This window comes from Ictidomys tridecemlineatus, chromosome 5, assembly GCF_052094955.1.
Source record: "Ictidomys tridecemlineatus isolate mIctTri1 chromosome 5, mIctTri1.hap1, whole genome shotgun sequence".
In the NCBI taxonomy this organism is placed as follows: Eukaryota; Metazoa; Chordata; class Mammalia; order Rodentia; family Sciuridae; genus Ictidomys; species Ictidomys tridecemlineatus.
In genome coordinates, this window is record NC_135481.1 from 150,908,355 (window position 1) to 150,932,323 (window position 23,969).

The window sequence follows — 23,969 nt, forward strand, 5'->3', positions numbered from 1 at the left end:
AGGGAACTCTGATTCCCCTGACTCAAGCAGTAACACCGTCTGCGCGCTGTGGAGGACCCAAACCCGTGCAGCCAAAAGTGACCCATTCAGTGTAGGCTGGACTGCCCGTGATAAAGTCCCCTCCAAAGTTCTCAAACTTGGTGAAGATTTTCTTCTGTCACCCCCTCTGTTGTCTTTGTTAAAAACTTGACACGGGGACGACCTCCTGCTAGTTGAGCTCACTGCTGGGATGCTCAGGTTTGGTGTGTGCTGTAGGGACTGGGATGTTGGCCAGCAACCTAGACTGCTCAGTTTAGATCGTTAATTTCTAATCTTCTTGTTAAGCTTTAATGTGGAAGAAGTTATTAAGCAATTTGCCTTTCCTTGCCCATCCTCACATATAAAGATGGTAAAGAGCTGATAAATGATCAAAAACCTAGCAAGAGTAGCCGTGTAGGGGACTTCAATCTGCCTGTTAGTTGCAAAGAACTTAAACCTGTCAAGTATATTTCTAAACTCAATGTTTTTAAATGGAGCAGCCTTTGGTGGGAGGAGGCCAGAGTGGTAGATGCTGGTGAGTCTACTGGTTGACAGTAGGTCTTTGTTATACTTTGAAGAATAAAATCCAATCCAGAATTTTATGATTAATGTCATGGGGAGTCTCTGATGTGGACAGTGCGAATCACAGTCATACAGACGAGTGTTGCTAATATTAAAAAATTGAAGCAAAGATTCAAAAGTTGTCTTTTTCTGAAATAACTTGTTCCAGATTTGGAACCCTGCTGATCTTTCTGGTTAACCTGTTTGAGTAACACTTGTATCCATTTTGCCCAGGAACCACAGTTGTCAATGTCAATTCTATTGTATTGTACATGTGGAAACACTGTTGTGCACATATTTTTTACTTTATGAATATTCTGTTATTTCCCTACATTAAATGGATTTTTCTCCACAGATGCTCTTCAAGCATTTTGTGGTTTCTTCCTTATACTTCTATGGCTTATTCTGGGATTTGGGTTTTGCTGTACAGGTTTCCTTAGGACCTATAATTCTCATGTGTATGTGACCATAGAATTAAAAATTGGAAAAACTCTGCTTTCCAGATTTGTTATTGATTTAGCACCAAATTTTATGATTTTCTGGATAACCAGTTGTATTAATCTGCTTGGGCTGTCATAACAAAATAGTACAGATTAGTAACTTAAATGACAGAATAGATAGATAATGAATTAGACAATGAATTCTCAGTGTCTCTTATAGGGACACTAATCCTGTCAAATTAGAACTTCATCCCTATGACTTAATTTAAGTTCTGTTGTTTTCCACACTTTTATTGGTACATTATAATTGTATATATTGATGGGACTTATTGTTAAATTCCTATATGCTCACAATGTAACAATATGATGTGGCCAGTATCACTCCTTAGCATTTCCCTTATTTAATCTTAATTGCCTCCTAATAATCTGTCTCCAAATATAGTCATATTGGGCATTAGGGTGTCAATGTGTGCACTTTGCGGGGACATAATTCAGGCCATAGCACTGGTTTTGGAGACTTCTCCTAGATCGTGATCTCATTGCCTACTTTATGTTTTATATAATTGACCATCCCCTTCTTGGGGGCTGTAATGTCACTATTTTGACCTGTTTCATCTTTTTCTGACTGTACATGTTTTCTTTTTTGGGGGGGAAAGGTACCAGGGATTGAACTTTGGGGCACTCGACCACTGAGCCATATCTCCAGCCCTGTTTTTTTTAATTTTATTTAGAGTCGGGGTGGTCTCACTGAGTTGTTTGGTGCCTCACTTTTTGCTGAGGCTGGCTTTGAACTTGTGATCCTCCTGTCTCAGCCTTCTGAGTCTCTGGGATTACTGGCATGTGCCGCTGCTCCCGACTTGTACATGTTTTTATTATTGATTCTTCTAACATAGGGAATAGTAACATTCCCTAAAGATTACTTCCTTTTCCTTGACAAGGAAAGAGCTAACACTTGTTGAATGTTAGGTGCTAGATAATTTATATATTCATTTAGTCACTTATTTAATTGGTTAGCAAATTTGCATTGAGTGTTAACTTTGTGCCAAGCACTATTTAAAATCCTAAGACAAAGAAGTTCCTATTTTCACGACACTTTTATTCTAGATAGAAAGATATTATTTACACACACACATTTAACATGTCATATGGTAACAAGTGTTGTGAAGAATAATAATGTGGGGAGACAAAAGAGAATGTATATATTTCTACATACATATGTTAGCTATGGTCAGGGAAAGTCTGATTGATGACATTTGAGCAGAGACCAAAAGGAGTGAGAAAGCAAGCCAAGTGGAAATCAGGAGGAAGAGTGTTTTGGACTGAGAGTTTAATACTAAATACCCTCAGGGGACAGCCTTGTTGTGTGTTTCAAGCAGCCTAATGCATTAGGAGAGGAGATTTAAGGGAAACAACAGGCTGGATCACATAGGCCTTGAGAGCTGAGAAGCTTTGCAGTGTTCTGAGTTGAAAGTCATATGACCTGATTCCAGCTGCCATAGTGGTATAGCAAGAGAGAAGCTGTGAAACAAATTGAGGAACTACTGTAATAGTCTAGATAAAAGTGGTTGATGGTGATAGCAGTGGAAGAGGTTAGTAATAGTTATATATCATTTCTACAAAATGATGTCACTGACTCAGCATATGTTCTTTAAGATAAGTAACTTACAAAATCTGTTTCTTGAAGAATTCTGGGATGATAACAGCAGCAGCAGTTTTTCAGTCTAAACATAAAAGCAGACAAAATATATACCAAAACCCAATATCCCACAATTTGCAATATAGAAGCATGTGGTACTAACAACCAAGGGCTGTCATAAAGTGACTGTGCATCAATAAAGGAAATCAATAAGCATCCGGAAAACTTCAAAATAGCCAAAAAGTATTTTCTAGAAGGTTCAGCCAGTTAGGTTGAGAACAATAGCAGAAATAGGAAGGGGTATTTATCTTCTCCAAAACATGAGAGTGCAAGGGGCTCATGGTAAAGTCTAAAAGGGCTGGAATAATATAACTGCAGGAACTCTGGAAACAAATCTTCGGGAATTCCTTCTAGGAGAGGGACCTACACCGAGTACTAACTCCCAGCATGGAAACCATATTGAGCAAAACAAACAACAGAGACAAAGGCAAGAGAATATCCAGATAAAAATGAAGAACAAGATTATCTCCAAATATAAGCTGAATTTAAAATTTAAATTTACCATATATTTAAAATATTTAAAAATATTTTAAATACATGGTAAATCCAGGTGCAGTGGTGCATACCTGTAATCCTGTGGCTGAGGCAGGAGGATCCTGAGTTCAAAGCCAGCCTCAGCAAAAGCGAGGCACTAAACAACTCAGTGAGACCCTGTCTCTAAATAAAATTTTAAAAAAAGGTCTGGAAATGTGGCTCAGTGGTCAAGTAAGTGCCTTTGAGTTCAATCCCCACTGCAAAAAAGAAAGAAAGAAAAGGTAAAAACAGAAGATGTTCTCTAACAGAAGTTAGAAAAGAAATTCTTCAAATAACCTCCTTCAAAAAGTTCAAGAAAACAATTTCACATAAAAATAACCACATGAAAGTATGGAAGTCAAATCCCTTAGAAAATTATTGTACCAAAAGAGAACAAGAACAGAATAACATTCCTACAGACAACAAAAGCATACCAGAAAGATGTGCTTTCTAAGCAAATCAAAATTACCGTCTACTATTTTAAAGTGAGCCAAAAAAAAAAAAGGGACATGATGAGTCATAAAGAACTATATAAATTAGAACTAGAAACACTTGAAATGAGTAGAACTAGAAATAAGAAATTATTCCTGAAATGAAAAGTAAACTAAAGGAAACCCAAGGATCAATAAACACAACTGATTGTGCATTAAGAGAAGTAGATGGTACCAGGAATTGAACCCGGGGGGGGCACTTAACCACTGAGCCACATCCTTGGCCCTTTTTTTATATTTTATGTTGAGATAGGGTCTCACTGAGTTACTTAGGGCCTCACTAAGTTGCTGAGGCTGGTTTTGAACTTGCAATCCTCCAGCTTCAGTCTTCCAAGCTGCTGGGTACAGATGTGCACCACTGTGCCCAGCCAGAAGAAAGAATTTAAAGGTCAAAAAGCAATGAAAGAAAACAGAGAGAAAGTGGCAAACATTGAAGAGATACAAATAGGATCCACCATACAGATAACAGGAGTCTCTAGTCCATAGAGGGGGGAAAAAAAAGGTGAGGAGGAAAATAAGGAAATCGAACAAATACTACAAACAATATTTCAAAAGAAATGAAAAGCTACATATATATATATATATGTATATACACACATATGTGTGTGTGTATATATATAGGCTTAACAACACTAAAACACATTCTTCTAAAATTGTTGTTCTTTTTTTTTTAAGAGAGAGGGAGAGAGAGAATTTTAATCTTTATTTTTTAGTATTTGGCGGACACAACATCTTTGTTTGTATGTGGTGCTGAGGATCGAACCCGGGCCGCACGCATGCCACGCGAGCGTGCTACCACTTGAGCCACATCCCCAGGCCAAAAATTGTTGTTCTTTAAATTTAAAAAATGTGAACATTTCTTTGGTTATCTAGGTGCACAGAGAAAGTGATTTTGGGGTGAAAGAAAATTAGATTATCATCAGACTTTGGGGCAGCAATGCTTTATCCAGAACAAAAGGGAATAACACAGTCAAAGTAGTTAAAGGAAGAAAATATCAGAGGATAATAACTAGAATGGATTAAAGCACAACCTACATGTTTAAAACCGTAAAATAGCAAAGATGCTTTTAAGAAACAGAACCATATCTGTCATCTTGGGAGTAAGATAAATAACAAATTTATTATTTTGAAATTTGGCAGATATATGGGGGAAAGTCATTAGCCTGCTGTATTGTATGAACTGCACTGCTATGCAATTAACTAGTAGGTGAAAGGAATCATCTCTTTACAGTCAATAAAATAAAAAGAATAGAGTTTGAATAATACAAATAATACTTTCAGCTTCCTATGAATTCAGAGATCTAGACATTGAGCATCAATAGCTGCTGAATTCACAAAATGACATGTAGGTGCAGGTGTTTTGTGATGGGAGAAGCAACACCACCTAAACAGCCTTGCCAAAAGGATCAAACCTAAGTCTAAATAAGTATGTGAATAAACCCAAGCCTAAATAAGCCAACATGCAGGAACAGGAAAACACCTCAAACTACTAATGAGTGTTCAGTAAGTAAAATTTAGACTGTAGGAAATTTTTCAAGATAAGTGGCCCCTGCTCTTCAACAGATGAATTGTAAGGAGGAGAAAGGAAGAAAGGAGAGATCAGCAGATCAATGCACATTCAAATTTTTAAAAAGAACATCAAACAAAAAAAATACAGTGCTTGCTAATGAACATTCAGGTGGTGAAACTATAATGAAATTCAAGTGCAGTAACTTTAAAACATGGCTGCACAATTTTTAAACATGTTCCTGTATATGAACTCTCCCCTTGAATCTTATTTATTTACACAGTTACATATTAAATGATTTGAACATACGCAGTGTTTTTATATTTTAATGTATTAGGTACTGCTAGCTTTGAACATTAATTCCTAATATTTGCTTCTCTATAGTTAGGAAAAAATTGTAATGACATTGGAAGCAATAATGTAATAATTAATAATGTAGTAATGTTATACAAGCAGACTGTCACATAGTTCTACATAAAAGATACTCAATACTTAAGTCCTACTGTGTTGGTGAAGTACATAAATAGCTATATGGTATGGTTTAAGGTGCTCAAGAATAGTTGACTTGCCACAGGTTCTGAAATTCCACCATCAGAATGTACTCATTTGGATCTGAGAAAACACTATATCAAAACTCACATTCAACTAACACTTTGACAGGAGATAGGTATTGCAAATCTTGGCAAGATTTTAAGGGAAGGAAACATGGGTCTCATACCTGAGGCAAAGTGGGAGCGAATTCAAAAAAGGGCGGCTGTGTAATAAATAGAAATGGAGGATTTTAAAGAAAAGCTTTACCTTCCTTGGACCAGTTCCATAAATAGTCATAGGTTTCCCTACTTAGTCTGTGAAATATATTTTTTCCCCTAGGATATGACAAAAGTCTGAAAGTATTTTTGTTACAAAAACGAAAGATTTTTGAAAGACATAAAATGATATGGGTAAGCAGTGAGTGAAAAATATACATATGTGGGCTGGGGCTATGCTCAGCAGCAGAGCACTTGCCTGGCATGTGGAGGCACTGAGTTCAATCCTTAGCAACATGTAAAAATAAATAAAATGAAGGCATTCTGTCCATCTACAAGTATAAAAAATTAAAAAATATATATGTATATGTGTGTGTATGTGTGTGTGTGTGTGTGTATAGCAGGATTGATTAAATAGTCTCAATGTACCAGTAGACATGCAATTAATAGTTTCATTTATTAAGTGAATATTATTGTTCATTAAATTTCAGAGCACATGACCCAGCAATGGCAGATCAGTCCTTTATGATAAATTCAGTCCTTAAATTTTCAAATCTTATTTTGAGAAAAAAGATTCATTTACATGTAGGTATTACCATCTCTGATCACTACCTTTGGATAATTTCAGTAAGCCTCTGCCATGGAATAGACCACAATCTCATTTGTTTCTCTGTCTCTGACTTTATGTGTCACTGTCTCCATCTGTCTTTTTGTGTGTCTATGCCTTTCTTTCCTCCTGGACGTGATAGTCTACATCTCTGATGAGAAGGGAAGTGTTGATCTCTTGTTTTATGATCATCTCCCTTTTCTGACATGTCCTCTGCCCACCACTACACCAGTTCCTAGATACTCTCTATCCAAAGGTTCTTTCTCAGTGAAGTAAGAGCTGTTCAGTGACTCCAGAGAAGATGATGTCCAGAGACTCCCCTGAGACCTTATAAGTGTTGCAGTTGGGAGGTATGAGAACCTAGAGTCTAACTTCCATTCTAGCCAGAGAAGAGCCCTTAATGCCCCCTCCACTCCTTTTTGTCAAGAGTAGTGCTGACCTTAAGAGTTCCTAGTCAGTTCCCCCTGCCCCTGAACTCTTGCATGGGTTGCTAATACTCTGATAGGTGTTTGTTTTTGTGAAAATTCATTATACAAACTGGAGTCACTCCTGGCACACCTCACTAAAATAAGTTGAGGGTGTGGGAAAAGGAAAACACCCAGGTCACAAATGCCTGCATCCAGAACTATGCCATGAGCCCAATCCAGTAGAATAGCCTGCCCTGGCTTTAAGATTCTGCTTAGCAACTGACAACATACCTACCAGCAGAACCTTAAGACTAGCTTTACATACAAATGCCTCCACTTGCCAGTTAAAGCTTGCCAGCTTCCAGAAGCAAGGAAAGTGTCAATGAATTTTCTTTTATTCTAACTTTCATAGATTTCTCTGTCCTAATAAACCCCCCCCCAATGTTTCCTTTGTTCTTTGGACATACCAGAAGCCACCCCGGCTTGTGCATGTGTGTCCTTGATTGCAATCCAATTCTTTCTTCCTAAATAAAGCTCCTTTTTTTTGGAGATTCATCTCTATATTGTTCTTGATTGTGTATCCTTTAGGTTTTAGCTATAGCTTTGACATAAATCATCACCTAGATACAATTGATTTGTGTTTGCTATTGATGACCATTTGACAACAGACAGATGCATACTGAATATTTTATTTTTACACATTAACAAAACTCTTGGTCACTCTAAATTGTTAGAGTGTGATGTGTGTTTGATGTAATTGTGTACTTTCCCCCCATTGTGCGATTTAAAAACAAAACATTGAAACATAAACAAAAAAACTCATGAGTTGTATGGCTCCTTCCCACTTCTTCTTGCACATAATAATCTTATTTTAAATCCCCCCTCAGCACCCCCTCTTTTTTTCCATTTTTGCTTACTTCTTAGGTGACCTGATGGCGATTTACATGCTGAAAGGCATTTCTTAGGCTACTCAGTGGCTCCCAGGAATAAAAATATCCTAATAATTAATTTTGCATGCTGATTAATCAGTTTATCTCCATTGCCATATTGTCACTTTCATTTGATCCTGCTTCAATTAAAAAAACCTCAGTTTGCTAGTATATGTTAACAAAATACTACTTTAAATGTAGTGCCTTGAAATTTAAATTCACATTTCCAGCATTTTTTAATGAAAACATTTTCAGCAATTGATGAAATTTAGATGGCCACGATGGCACCCATTTGTGGTTCTGGTTTAAAACAAAACAAAACAGATCAGCATTCAGTTTCTGTGGAAGTGTTCTCGTGCTCAATCTTTTGTTCTTCCATTGCAGTTGCAGACACAACTACTAGGTTACTTACACTGCTGGCTTGTCCGGACCTGTCTAATTTGTCCTGAAGGGGTTTAACATTCCTAGGATGGCCATGTAAACTTTTTGACCTGAGAGATGGGAATCCCAAAGTTTGGTCTGGTTTCACAGACAATGAGTTCTCCTTTTCCATTCTGTCAGTAACAGTGAAGGACAAATGAGAGATTTGAGGGATACTTTGAGAAACATAATTCTCATCTCTGCTATCTGTCGGCTGCTCTTTATGCTCTGCTTGCACTGCAGTTTCTGACGTGATGGAAGGGATATCTGTGCTACGAGACCGTGTGATCTTCTGCACCTGATATTTCCACTCGGCTGTCCATTGCTGAACTGTCGAGGGGCATGCTTGGTCCATGACTGAACTGTACTCAGCATTCCATTTGTTATACCCACCAACCACCTTTCTTCCCTCAGAATAGACAAAGCTTCTGGACTTCATTGTTTTAAAAGTATTGACTGCTTCATCGGGGTAATAGCGTGTAATTTTAGTTTCTTCCAGGGGATAGGAAATTGTGCCTTCCATCTTTGTCGTCTCTACTGTTAACTGAGTGTTTGGAAAATCTGATTTGTTCTGTCCGTGCATAACATCTGTTGGGTTTAAATCTGGAGAAACTGTTTCTGCTCTTTTAGAGTCTTCCTGTCTTTCATCACCTTCAGTTGAAATCCCAATATTTGGACCTACTTTGGGTTCTGAAGTGTTCTTGGAGTTGTCTACCCCAAGTCGATTGCGGTCTGGTGTTGCTGGTGGGCTTGGACTTGAAGAAAAGTGAAGGCTGTCCTGGCGTTCAGGGAGTAGGTGTATTTTTGAGTCCTTCTCTTCCTTCACACGAAAGGAACAGGTTTTCTTCCTGAATCCTGTCCCTGGTGACATGGAAAGAGAAGAATCCTCAAACAATAACTCCTCCCCATTAAAGTGATACCGATACATGCTGTAGCCATCGGCACTGTTGATGCTGCTTTGCCGTAGAAGGTACGCTGCATCACATTCTGATGAAGCTCTGGACCGGGTCTGTATCAGATCCGACTTGTCAATTCCTGCAAGATTTTCAAGAGCATTCACCATTCTGCTAGATAATTCTTCGAGTTGAGAAAGTCGAAGTTCAACAGTCTGTAGGGAAGTTTTCATAAAATTTTCTCGTTCATTGATTTCTTCCAGCCTCATTGACATGCTTTCAACTCTGGTGAATACAAAAGAGATATATTTGTTAAACCAAGATAACTGAATAATAAAAAATAAAAGGATGACATCATTGTTATATGATCTTTCAAGCGTTTGAGAATCATGGTGGGCATCTTTGAATCTCTCTAATATAACTACTCAAATGTCTGTGAAGTTAAGTCCTACATATTCATAACAGGAAATAATGGAAAAATAGTTAATACATAGATAGCTTACTACGTGTCAGTAATACTGCCAAGTACCTTACATATTCAATAACAAGTACTTGCTCAGGTGCTATTCTAGGCTTCCTTAATCCTCACAACTGCTCTGTGAGATAGGCACTATTATTATCATCTCCATTTTAGAGATGAGGAGATTAAGTCATGGGAAGTGTGAGTAATTTGCCTTAGGGTGCACAGGTAATCAGTGGTGGAGCTGGATTTGATATAATTTAGCTCCTGCATTTGCTCCAGTCATTTTACCTTAGCTGATACATCACACTGTCGCTAGTAATAAAGAAAGATTTAATTGTACCTCAGTTTCTGTAAGAGATTGGTCCCAGTACCTTCATGGATACCAGAATTCATTGAGGCTCAAGTCCTACATATCCAATGCTATAGTATTCGCATAGAACCTACACAACATCCTCTTATGTACTTTAAATCATCTCTAGATGATTTACAGAACCTAATGCAATGTAAATGCCATAAGAGTTGCTATACTGAATTATTTAGGGAATAATGATAAGAGAAGAAGTGTACATGTTTACTACAGATACAATTTTAAAAAATGTTTTCAAATTGAGGGATGCAGAGCCCATGGATATGGAGGACCAAATGTGCTAGCACTTAGTCTCTGAAATTTTAACTATGACCATCAGCAATAAATTGTTAAAATAAAGTCCTTACTCAAGTTCAAGGGGTTCAGAAAATGAATTGTTAATAATTAAGTTCAGATTATCAGATGATATGCTTGAATGACAATAGACCATTTAATTGTCTGAAGAATGCCAGTAACTTTAATTACTCTTTTTACTTAATATTCCTTTAATGAGGTTACACAAGAAAAGATCTTGGCAGATTATAAATGCCTAGTGTTAAGTAATTTTAAAAAATGCCTAGAAGATCAGGCAATAGCCTACAAAACTATAAATGTTGTCTGGACTAAAATCCATTGAAATTGACTTTGTTTTATATTCCAACATATACAGTACAATTTCTTTCAAACAGGTAGTAAGGTATGAGCAGGATTTAAGCCTGCCTTCTAAAAATTAAATTTGTAGTCAGCTGCAGTGGTGCACACCTGTAATCGTAGTGATTCAGAAAGCTGAGGCAGGAGGATTCCAAGTTTGAATCCAGCCTCAGGAACTTTAGTGAGGCCCTAAGCAAATTAGCAAGACTCAGTCTCAAAATGTAAAATAAAAAATAAAAAGAGCTGGGGACGTAGCTCAGTAATAGAGTGTCCCTGGGTTCAATCCCCACTATCAAAAAACCAACCAACCAACCCAACAACTTAATAAATAAGTTGAATTTGTTTCAGGGATGGGCATAGGAGTCCTGGCTCTCAGTTGAACAGTATGGTGGTCTGTTCCAGCAGATTTCTCCCTGTGTGAAGGCAAACAACTTGATCTGATTCCATTATGCTTTGATTTTTTTTCTCACACCTTTCTTAAAAATGGACAGTCTTACTGGGCACAACAGCACATGCCTGTAATCTCATTGACAAGGAGGATTTTAAGTTGAAAGCCAGCCTCAGCAGCTTAGTGAGACCCCAAGTAACTTAGCAAGACCCTGTCTGGAAAAAAAAGTGTTTTTTTTTTAAATACCTTTTTTTTATTGGTTGTTCACAACATTACAAAGCTCTTGACATATCATATTTCATACATTAGATTGAAGTGGGTTATGAACTCCCAATTCTACCCCAAATGCAGATTGCAGAATCATGTCGGTTACACATCCACAATTTTACATAATGCCCTATTAGTAATTGTTGTATTCTGCTACCTTTCCTATCCCCTACTATCCCTCAAAAGTGTTTTTTTTTTTTAAAGGGCTGGGGATGTGGTTTTATGGTTATGTGCCCCTGGGTTCAATTTCTGGTACAAAAATAAAAAGGAAAGAAAGAAAGAAAAAAAAAAGACAATCTCTGTAGTCACTTGGCTTGTAGTTTATTTTCAGGAAGACTCTGCTACCCTTGCTACATACCTCACTTGTTCTGCTTGCTTTCTTCTAACACACGATGGACCCCCCTTTTCTTATCTTTCGGACAGTGCTTGCACTGAAAAAGTTCTGTTCTGTGCCTGGCTCCATCTGGGCACCACACACACAATGCTGCTTCTGCAGCTGCATTGTCACTTTAGCTAATGTAGCTCTTCTATTGGTTACATTGACAGCTGCACTCTGATATGTGGCAGGGCCCCGGCTTCTATTCTTAACTTTTTTCTTGGGGAGAAAACTATTTATATGTCCCTTTGGAAGCCACATCACTTGAGCCAGGAAGGGTATGGCTTCCTGAAAGTTTGCCACCGGGGAGGACCAAAAATTCACCTTGAATGAGAAGTCCTGATTTCCTTCTTTTAAATAGACCTGTAGGTTTTAAGAGTTCTCTCTCATCTTGCATTTCAGAAGCCCACAGAAGAACTACTTACTGTACACTTTCCATCACTTTTGAGTAAGACTTGGTGTTCTCTTTCAAATGGCTCCTTGCTCCCTTCATGTCTATTACCCAAGATTCCTTTTATATTAAAGCAACTGTGCCTCTTTAACAGTCAAATTCATTGCCTTTAACAAATACTACAATCAGAGATAATGTAGCTATGCAAACTGGTAAACAGAGATAAGCATCTTTCCTTTCAGATCTTTATAATTCTCCCCTTATTTTTTCCCCTGTATTGCTTAATTCAGATAACAGCATTACCAAACATCCAGAAATTAAAAAGAAACCTCAAAGTCTTAGTATCCTTTGGTTTCTCTTATTCTTGCTCTCACCCTTCACCTCTCTACCCTTTCCTCCCTCCAACCTTGAATTAGCTACCAAACCCTGTGGGAAAGTCTTTCTTAAAGTCTCAGTCCTCCATTCCTACTGCCACTCCCTTCCTTGTAGCTGTGGGAGAAACAATGCTTTATGAAGTGGCTTTGGTTAAGAAAAATCATCAGCTGCTTGTTTTAAGCCTGTAAACAGCATGGAGATCGCACATTTTAAACAGTTTATGCCAAATCAAGGGAGGCTGTAGTGAGGCTTTTGCTTCAAAATGAGGTCTTCCTATGTTGCCCAAGCTGGTCTCAAATTCCTGGGCTTACGTAGTCTTCCTGCCTCAGGTCCTACATAGCTGGGACTATAGGTACATGCCACCACCTGGCTGTTTTTATAGCATGTGTAAAAGAAGAAAGAATAAAGGAGTTCAGGTTCACTTATGTCTGAAATAATTTACAAAAAGGACAAATGATGAACTATCTTCATTCCTAGCCATATTTTGAGACTTCCCACAATTATGAAAAGCTGTTTCAAAAACCTTAAAATCCAAGAAACAGTGGTTTCCATTTCACGTGGGAAAAGACAGGCTATCTGGCAATCAACTTGACAAAAGTCCTACATCTGTTTACATATTGAATAGCAGGAAAACATAAGGGAAACCATCATTTATGACAGATCTCATAGCGGGATATGATTAATCAGCAAGCATGTTATTTGTTTAGTTTTCTAAGTCTCAGTTCAGCTTTTCTTTTAGCACAGAGGAAAATATTTTCAGCACAGCATACAACACCAAAGTTGTCTAAGTCCAAGTGATTTGCTTTTCTTTCCCTTTAATTAAACTTCATTCTTAGAGAGAAAGAGGAGGTCCTAGGGAATGAAACTGACCAAATGATATTGTTACATTTTGTATACATATGAGACTCCAACAACAAATCCCATTATTATTTATAATTACAATATTAACAAAAAACAATAAGAAAAATAAATCTCCTAAAGATGTGTTTCTAGTTAGAATGTACTTATAGTACCTTTTTAAAATTTGCTCAAATTAGTTATACATAACAGCAGAAGGCATTTTAATTCATTGTACACAAACAGAACACAACTTTTCATTTCTCTAGTTGTACAGATGTAGAGTCACATGATTCATGCAATCATACATGTAACTAGGATAATTATGTCCATCTCATTCCCCACCATCTTTCCTATCCCCATGTCCCTTCTGCTCCCCTCATGCCCCTCTGCCCAATCCAGAGTTCCTCCATTCTTTCCTTGCCCCGCCCCATTATGAATCAGCATCAGAGAAAACATTTGGCTTTTGTTTTTTGGGGATTGGCTTATTTCACTTAGCATGATATTGCCAACTCCATCCATTTACCTGCACAAGCCTCAGTACATTTTGAAGGATATTTTAGTTGTTTCTATTTGGGGGACAAGTATGAAAAGATCTGGTAGGAACATTTATGCCCAGCCTCCATTTAATTTTTAAAATCCTCTGGCCCATAACTACATAATATCCTGCTGAAATTTTTCTAAGTATTGCATTAAATCTGAATATCGATTTGGGGAGAACTGAAATCTGTACTATACTGAATCTTTCAAAACATGAATATGATATATTTCCTTATTTGCTTAAGTCATTAATTATTTCTTTTAATAGTGTTTTAAAATATTTTGCATTTGGATTGCATTCTTATAAGATATATACCTAAGTATTTCATTTTGTCAGAGCTCTTGCTGAACTCTTGTTGAACTCTCAGTGTTGTTTAAAAATTTTTAAAGTTCAATTATGTTAGTATATAGAAATAAAATTGATTTTTGTGTGTTGCCCTTTTATTTAGTAGTTTTGATAAATTTACTTATTACTTTTAGTTTGTTTAGTTTTGTTACTTAACAATTTTATGTAATTTTCTTATAGACAACTGTGTCATTTACAAGTGAGAAAGCTTTAGTTCTTCCTTTTTAAGATGTATGTCTCTTATTTCTTTTTCTTGCCTTATTGCACTGGTTAAGACTTCCAGCATACTATTAAATAGCCATGGCTAAGAGTGGCTGTCCTTTTGTATTCCTAATTTTAAGAAAAAGTAATTTAGTTTTACATGTTGGTGTAGGGTTTTTTTTTCCTGTAAATTCTATTTCACCTTCTACCAGTTTTCTGAGGTTTTAAAATTTATTTTATTTTTATTATCATGAATGAATGTTGAATTTTGTCAAATACTTTTTCTATACCTATTGATAATTGATATAATCATGTGGGGGCTTCCTTTAAATTGTTAACATGATGGATTTCATCAATTGTCTTTAAATATTGATCTAATCCTTCACTCCTGCATTAAACTACCTGATTATAGCTAGAACCAGCTAGTATTTTATTATGAAGTTTTGTATTTATGCTCATGATGATGAACAGTACATTGGTGTATAGTTTTTTTTTCCAACCTCTTCATCTGGTTTTGATATCAGGATAATGCTGGTTTCAGAAAATAGTTGGGACATGATTATATCATTTACATAGATTTTATAGTAGTAGTTCTAAGGTTTACAAAATAGGTAGTAACATTTCAAAGTTTACTTAGCCTCAATATTTTATCACTTCAATTTGAATGTAAAAACTTTACTCCTATAAAGTTCTCTTTGTCATATCCTTTTATGTTAAAGTAGTCATATAATACATCTACATATATCATCAATCCCATCAAACAATATGACAGTTTTTAAAAAAATTTTTGGAGTTACTGGGAGTTGAATCCAGAGAGTCTCTACTACTGAGCCACACTACCAGCCCTTTCTGTTTGTTTTTGAGAAAGAATCTTGCTAAGTTGCTGAAGCTGGCATCGAGCTTGTATGTGATATTCCTGACTCAGCCTCCCAGGTCACTGGGATTACAGGTATGTGCCAATTTTTATCTTTAGCTGGCACCATTTTTGTTTTTGACTAGCAAATATACTTTAAAGACATTAATAAAAGATTCTTCTTTATATTTGTCAACATATTTATTATTTTAAATGTTCTTCCTTGTTTTTCCTAATGTTTCAAATTTACTTCTGATATTTCCTTCTGTTTTATTATCATGAATGAATGTTGAATTTTGTCAAATACTTTTTCTATACCTATTGATAATTGATATAATTATGTGGGGACTTCCTTTAAATTGTTAACATGATGGATTTCATCAATTGTCTTTAAATATTGATCTGATCCTTCACTCCTGCAATAAACTACCTGATTATAGCTAGAACCAGCTAGTAATTCTTTTAGACCTGCTCCAAAAGCAGTGAATTATTTGTCTAAGAATGTCTTTATTTAGCTGGGTGCAGGGACACATGCCTGTAATCCCAGCAGCTCCAGAGGCAGGAGGATCATGAGTTCAAAGTCAGCCTCAGCAAAAGCAGGGTGCTAAGCAACTCGGTGAGACCTTGTCTCAAAATACAATACAAAATAGGGCTGGGGATGTGGCTCAGTGGTCAAGTGCCCTGCGTTTAATTCCTGGTTCTCCCCCCCTCCCCTACCCCGCCCCCCAAAAAGAATGTCTTTATTTTCTCTCCATCCCTAAAGGATAGTTTTGTTAGGTATGGAATTCTGGATTGACAGTTCTCTTCTTTCAGCCCTTTAAAAACATGGTGCCACTTCTTCCTGGCCTCCGTGGTTTCTGACGAGAAATCTGCTATCATTCGGATCACCATTCCTTGAAGTAAAGGGTCATTTTTCTTGAGCTGTTCTCCGTTTTTCTTTGTCTTTAGTTTCCGGCAGTTTCTAAGATGTGGGTGTAGATATCTCTGATTTAATTCTGTGTAGGGTTCTCTAAATTTCTTAAATCTACAAGTTTATGTTTTTCAACCAAACTTGGGAAATTTTCAGTTACTTCTTCTAAAAGTTTTCTGAACCATACACTTTTTTCTACTGGGATTCTTATGACAAAAATGTTTTATCTTTTGTTATTGTCTTTCAGTTCCTGGAGGCTGCCCCACCCTTAGTCAATTTACTTTCTATTTTTCAATTTAGTCAATTTGTATTGAAATATCTTCAGTTTTACTAACTCTTCTGTCATCTTTATTTTGCTATTAAGTTTATCTAGTGAATTTTTAAGTTGTAAAATTTTCTTTGGTTCTAATTCTTATTTTTTTCCTGATACATCCATACTCTCCATTAGTTTCAAGACTCTGCAATTTTGTTCACATATTTTTATAATAGATGACTTAAAAGTCTTTTTTTTATATTTTGATGCATTTATTTGCAATTGTTTTTTTATATTTTTATTTTCTTTTTTTAAAAATTGTTTTTATTATTAGTTGTTCAAAACATTACAAAGCTCTTGACATATCATATTTCATACATTTGATTCAAGTCTTTGTCAGATAATGCCATTATCTGTGTTATCTTGGCATTGACATTTATTGATTATCTCCTTCTCAGGTGAGTTGAGATTTTCTAGGTTTTTCATATCCCAAATAACTTTGAATTACATCCAACTTTGGAATATTTTATCATGTGACTTGAAGTCTTGTTTAATTCCCATGGGGAATATTGATATTTTTGTTTTGGTAGGTTATCAATCTAGTTAGACTCAGTTTGCATGTTTCAAAATGCTTTCTATGGCTGATTCCAATTTCAGTTTAGTTTCAAAGACTACAGTGATTATCAGACCTCCAGTGGTGAGTCTTAACCTTTGTAGTGGTTTATTCATTAGTTCAATTCTAATGCTTTTGTGAATATTTCTTCTTTTTAAATGCCGGTTTTTACAATTATAAATATCTTTCTGAGTACTGCTTTTCTTGCATCCCAAAAGTTTTTGTATATTGTACTTTCATATTTGTTCACCCACCTTCTGATTTCTTCTTTGATCCACTTGTTATTTAATAGTATGTTAATTGTCATATTAATGAATTTTTGATTTCCTGTTGTAATAACAATTTAATTTCATTGTAGTTGGAAAATATACAACTTCAAATGTTTCAAAGCTTTTTGAGACTTGTTTCATGGCCTAGTCTTTGGTTTATTTTGGAAAATGTTGCATATGTTCTTGAGAAGAATATGTGTTTTGCTGTTGTTGAGTGGAATGTTCTATTAGTATCTTCTAGGTTAAACAGGCCAAAGAAATGTTCAAGTCTTCTATTTCTTTGATAATCTTCTGTCTAGTTTTATCACTGGTAAAAGTGGAGTAGTAGAGTTTACAATTGTTATTGTAGAACTGTCTACTTCTCCCTTCAGTTCTGTCAGTTTTTAGTTCACATATTATAAGGCTTTGCTATCAGGCGCACATATGCTTACATTCTAGAGAGACTGACTGTTTTATCATTGTATAATGCATTTCTTTGTCTCTAGTAACAATATTTATCTTAGAGGCTACTTTGGATATTAATATAGTCACTCCACCTCTCTTTTGGTTATTGTTTCCATTGAATAATTTTTCTTCCTTTTACTTCCAAACTATTTGGAGTGAATCAATGTAGACAGCATATAATTACATCATATTTTTTAATCTTTGAATTTGTTGATCCTTTAATCGGACTGCTCAAATCTGCTATTGATCTTTAATAGAAAAATTTCCATTTCAGTTATTATACTTTACAATAAAAATCAAGTTGTGAACTCCAGAACTCACCTTCCTTGTTCTCCCTTTCTGCCTTGTCTGGTTCTTTATCCTTAAATTTGCTCCAATATCCTTCACAAATATGCCATCATCATCAAAATAGAAAAAAAATGAAATTCTCTTAGAACTTGAGGATCTCAAACACCACGCATGTGGTATTCCTGATTTGGGAAAACCTATTCTAGAACTTGCAGCTACCTCTGATGTTTGTAGAAGCACCAGACAAATAAAAGTTGTCTGTGTGCTGCCAAAGACCTAACCATTACATATAAATGTGTGTTGCTATCCTGGGTTTAGATATTATTTAATTAGATTAACATGACTGCATTCTTTATTGTGTGGTTTTGAACAGTTTCAAAATAATATTTCTTTAAAAATGTATAAATACTCTCCCTGGATATTTCAAATTGTTTGGTCTAATCATGTATAATTTTTTTTTCTACATGACTAGTATTCAACTCAAAGGACCTATTTCTTGGGATGATGGATACTTCTGTGATGCAAAGTGTTCTTTCTTACCAATTAATTTCTTATCAGATCTTCTTGCCATTTCCCTCCAATTTGAGTTCTTGACTTTCATAACTATTTCTGTATTTGAATTTGCTTGTAGATTACATGATGTACCAGTACCATGTTTTTGTTTTGCACATTATGGTAGCACTTAACAGCAACAATTATTCCATTTAAGGACACTTTCAAAAAAAAGGCATGAAGGCCATTTTTCTAACCACCAAGCTCATGATTTCTCAACTTGCAGGCCTGCAGAACAATTTTCAAGTGCTGGCCTTCTGCATTCTAATATGAAAGGAAACTATAAACAAATGAAACCTATATACTGGGCCCCGATTAATCATTCTCTTGCCTTTGAATAGAATTTTAAGTACCACTTGATATATGGCACTATTTACCCTGCCCTTCACTGATTCATGTGTGTTCCTATTAAAGTCACTGAGGAGCCCATAACCTAATTTGTTTAATTGGCCTTGATCAATAATCGCTGTGTTTCCCACTCCCTTTGGATTCCTTTTTTGCTTGATTCAGAGATTAGTATAGATTGGTCTTTGGGTTCTTCTGTTAAAAAGGTGCACCTACTGCCCTAATTGGTTTCAAAACCTGGTGCGTATAGGTGTGTGTGTGTGTGTGTGTGTGCATGTTCATATGTGTATATACTTATTTTTTAAAATCCAGAAAGTGCAGTATAATGGTACTAGATTGACAACTGGCATTGTATATCCCGACTCTTTTTGTCTGTTTAGCTTGATTTTCAGAAAAACAGCAAGGTTGTTTTTGATTAAGATGTTGTCAACCTCAGGGTTCCTTTTGAGATGTGCTCAATTTCAAATTGGGGATAAAGTTGCCCCTCCAACTTCTCTTTATCAGGCGCCTGTCACTGTGAGTCCATTATAAAACAACAATAATATGTGTAGAATGATGGTGTTGTGAGAATTAAGGGAATTGTACACAAGAAAGTATCCATGAACTGTATAAGTGCTAAAATACACAATTATGTGAAATAAGGTGTCTTTGCAAATCTTCTCTGTATCTTGGCATATCTATTGCTAAGAGTACTTGATTTTGAGTACAATAACACTACCATTAAAGTAATTAAATGAAAACACATTTTTGATAAAATAATTTTAGATTACATTTTCTATTTTGTTGAAATACTAATACACACAACAGTATGGAATATGTATATGTAGAACTTTTGTAGTAACTTCCAAAAGACTACCTGCACATAATTTTATTGGACACTGAATAAACTCTAATCTATTTAATATGAGGTCCAAATTAATGTGCTCATGGTAAGAATCTTTATGTGTTTTTCAAAGGATAGGACTTAGACATTTGGAGTTCTGTACTAAGCCAGTTATTAAAACTTATTTTATGTGCAGTCATCTTTTTATGTAAAACAATCACCCTTTGCCTACACAAGGCATCTCATAAATTATATGGGACCATTTCCTTAATGACGAATTAAATGTTCACATGAAAAACATGATGTTAGTGGCATTAGGTCTAGTTCATACTTGAAGAACTCCATGTTTTACCCTTGAGTTCTAAGACTATTCCTATCTTGTAATTTTATTCCAGATCTATAGATTATAACATTGTCTAAACCATTCTAAATTTTACACCCAGCTATTTTAGTTTTCATCTATTTCCTTATATAAGACTGTCTTTTAAATTTAGTAATTACAGGGAGAACACCCAGGAAAGAACCTTGTGCTGACTTGCAAAGTTTTTATATATGAAAGACTGAGTGAAAACCACTAATAAAAGAACAAGACTGGAGTCTTAAATCTTCTGGTTTTCTCAGTCTTTGTAATAAACAACATACTGAATAGTTATTAAAAGGACATCAAGCTCTATGGAATTCTAGCTCTATGTTATTTACATATACTTACATGGTCATACTCAAACCTCCTGGGTTTCTAGAATTCAAGTGTTCTAAATCATTATCCTTTTCTGGTTATGCTCCGCTTTCTATTTGGGTCAGATTCTGTGGTTGGCCACCAATGGAGCCTTATTAATATCTCAGGTTATCTCTCCCTTACCTCTAACACAATAATGCCTATCCTAAACTCATCTTCTATCCTTATCAGGACTCCAGAGTTGGGCAAGGAGAAAAAAGGTGCCTGCAGGAGCACAGATAGCCAGCCCTTCAACCTCCCTGCCCTATGTGTGTTGACTTTTTGCATCTTTGCCTTTGGACTATAAAGTGTAACTGATGAAAGTCAAGGGAGCGACAATGACTTGACCCAATCCAAAGCCACGTTATTCAATTTTAGTTGGATCTTCAGTATTCCTGAGAAGCAATCTTCTTTCCTAGTATATTTCCCCTAAAAGTAAACTCACTTGACTTAAATTCTTACTGACTTCATGACCATAATCTTGATTGGGTTGGAGGTACTTTTTCCTCATTACTGTTTTTTTCTTTCTTTGTACCTAGACTTCTCATTAGATTAATGCTCCTGACCTCTCTCCAACAGTTTATTTCTTTTCAGGGAGGACTGCGTTTGTGATTGGAGTTTGGGAATCAGGACACCAGCATGCTTTTATTTCTGTCTTTGAAAAGGAACTGCCTGCTAGGAACTTGGTTCTCACTTTGTCTTGGTCCTATGGTAAGCTGAGTGGGAAGGCCGACTCAGCCCATGAGAAGGAGGCTGCAGGGGCCACTGCTGCCTATAACTGAGTGGGCATGTTCACTTCTGGATGTGAACACACCCTCCAGTAAACTTTTATGACTAAGAAAGTGGATATTTTTATCTGTATCTGCCTGATGTCTGCATCTTTTTCTGAACTGGCTCTCAAAATCAGATGAGTAACAAGATTGTCATTCACTGTGAACATTAAAATTCCATTAATTCCACTCCTTTCCTTTCATTCAAACATCTTTAACTTATATTAATTTATAAGATGATGACATTCAGCTGGGATCAACCCCAAATGACTTTCCCATCACTGCATATTTGTCTTTTCTATATGTCCTTCTTTACATCTGAGACATCATCCACCTCCCAAGACTGATCTCTGTTTCCATTCCTCTTCTAGTCACTAGCTTGTCTTCTTGTTTGGGTTTCTTCTGCTAGCACCTTCTTTTCCAACTCACATGGAAAGAGGATATCAAACAAAAATATTTCAAAGCCACATATTGCTGATAAAACCTTCAGCAAGTATGAGACCTTAACCCAGACTCATATACAAATCTGACCAAAAACCACTTAATAGAATATTTCAGCAGAATAAGAATCTGCTATGATAGGTTTGGCTAGTCTAATATCGATATCTCCTTAAGTACCGGGCCAACTGTATTGAAATATAATTTTAAAATTGCATTCTATACATTTTGAAATATACACCACACATTCTAAAAACCTAGTCTAATGTACTTACTCTAACCAAACATTAGGTTTGGTGCTAAGCTTGCATAAAGCCACAGAAAAAAGGAAAACACAATGGATAATATATGTCTCCTTGATGGAGAAGTTAAACTCTGACTAAGTTTTGTTAGGAAAGATTTTTTCCAACTTAATTGATGCTTTTGAACCTGTAGACCTGTGATAAGGGACGCTGAATCATAAAGAGAACAATGTGTTTCACAGTTGATTTACAGAAGACACAGAAGGAGTCTTGAAGCTCAAATTGATGATACACATAACTAGTTATTTACCTGGTATGATGAAAATAGAATATTCAGGTCGACAAGTTCTACCTTGGTTGTGCTAGCAGAAGTTATCTATCAAATGTTTTCAGCCCACCAGCTCTCTTGATTGTCTCAGGTTGTCCCTTCAAGCAGACATTACCTGCCAACACCAGCCCTTATTTTGGTGTTGCTGATATTAAGTATTCTTCCTGGCAATTTCGCCATAAACCTGTGTAACTTGAGGTCGTTCCTGGTTCCTAACAGGAAAATCAGTGTTTTGAACCCAGAGGAAGCATAGTTGATTCCCTCTTTTTTGATACTCTGGTTGAGGATAGGATAGAAATTTGTATTTGAGTCAGGAGAGATAAACTTTGAGTCATCCATGCATTCATTCAAAAACAAAAACAAAAACAAAAAATCTCCTTCCTACTATGTGGAGATGTGCAGATGCTAGACATCATTTGGCAAACAAAATATAGACATGGTGTCAGACTTCATGGATTTAGAAACCAAGGATCCTGAGCCAGTCTAAGGTGTGAGGTGGCAAGGGAAATTTTCCATCAGGAACTGGCATTTGAGCAGAGATTCAAAGGATGAACAGGGAGAAAGAGTGTGGTGTACCAAACAAAAAGAACAGTATGTGCAAAGCCCCGTGTGGCAGGAATGACTTGGAACTTTTAGTAAATAAAAGGCCAAGACTTGGAATATGGAGCGTGAAGATGAGAATAGCCTAGAGTAAGGCCAGAGACAAGGCAGGGCCTTGCAGCCCTGAGAACAGACCTTTAAAGGGAGCTGGTGGATGAGAGGCACAGGACCCAATTTGAGTCTGTAGAATGCAACACGGATTCAAAGAGCAGAAAGGGGTATGGAGACCTCAGTGTGTGCTGGCAGCAAAGACAGGAAGTGAGTGGACCCTACATTACCTGCAAGGGGAACTTGATTGTCAGTGAGGGAGAGGGAGGTGCCACAATATCTTGCCACTTTCTGTCTTGCTAAAGCAGCTGAACTATGATACCATTCACAGAGCCCATAGCACAGGAAATGTCCAAGTTTGGAAGGAGAACTGTGAGGAAGTGCTCACAGTTCTCCAGATCCAGGTGGGCATGCTGGGTACGACTTTGGCTTAACTATTGAGTTGCAACTCAATGTTACATTAACTCACTCATCTCACAAATCTCTTGCTAAGGGACTAAATGTTGGGTCTTACAAAATGTTGACATTTTATGATAAGAGTATGTGGTTAAATTGTTAGAATTTTACTTGTAATTTCCAAGCAGTAGGAGAAAGCTACAGATTTGGTTCCCACACGGAATCGTTCAACATACCCTTAAGAACATCTTTGTGAACATGATGGTATGAATGAGTTCTGAGAATTGCTGTCTCAGGAACCTTTTCCTGAAAAGGTTCTCAGGAAATAGGGAAACAGGGAAGGGAATGATGTACTTTTAACCAGACTCTGCACTAGGATGGTGCACAAACCACTGAGAGAAGAGCAGGAGAATCATCAAATGGTGAATGGTGATACAGAAAATAAAAATCAAATTAATATATCAAGAATATCGAAGAATTAGAAGAAGTGTCCAAATACTTAGAGATGGATATTAAAAGTAATAAAACAGGTGCTGAAAGTTAGGTACAAATAACTAATTTTCCTTCCATTCTTCCACCTTATCCCTTGCTCCCCAGCTGGCCTGATTAGAGGGAAGGAAGCTCCCTTCTCCCCAAACTTCTTTTTGTCTCAGGCATTCACCTGTGAGTCAGC

General features: G+C 36.4%; 1 protein-coding gene across 7 annotated transcripts in view; it reads right to left on the reverse strand.

Annotated features, from left to right (window-relative positions):
- Positions 1–7,659: 7,659 nt before the first annotated feature.
- Positions 7,660–23,969, reverse strand: part of Trpm1 (transient receptor potential cation channel subfamily M member 1) — a 131,389-nt gene continuing 115,079 nt past the window's right edge. For 6 of the 7 annotated variants that reach the window (XM_021722837.3, XM_078051302.1, XM_078051300.1 and 3 more), the window contains one exon: positions 7,660–9,513. In XM_021722837.3, the coding sequence (XP_021578512.1) occupies positions 8,241–9,513 (1,273 nt within the window). In that variant the 3' untranslated portion in view covers positions 7,660–8,240. Of the gene's footprint in view, positions 9,514–18,072; positions 18,133–23,969 lie in introns of all 7 variants that reach the window. The other variant, XM_078051303.1, reaches the window with a different exon arrangement.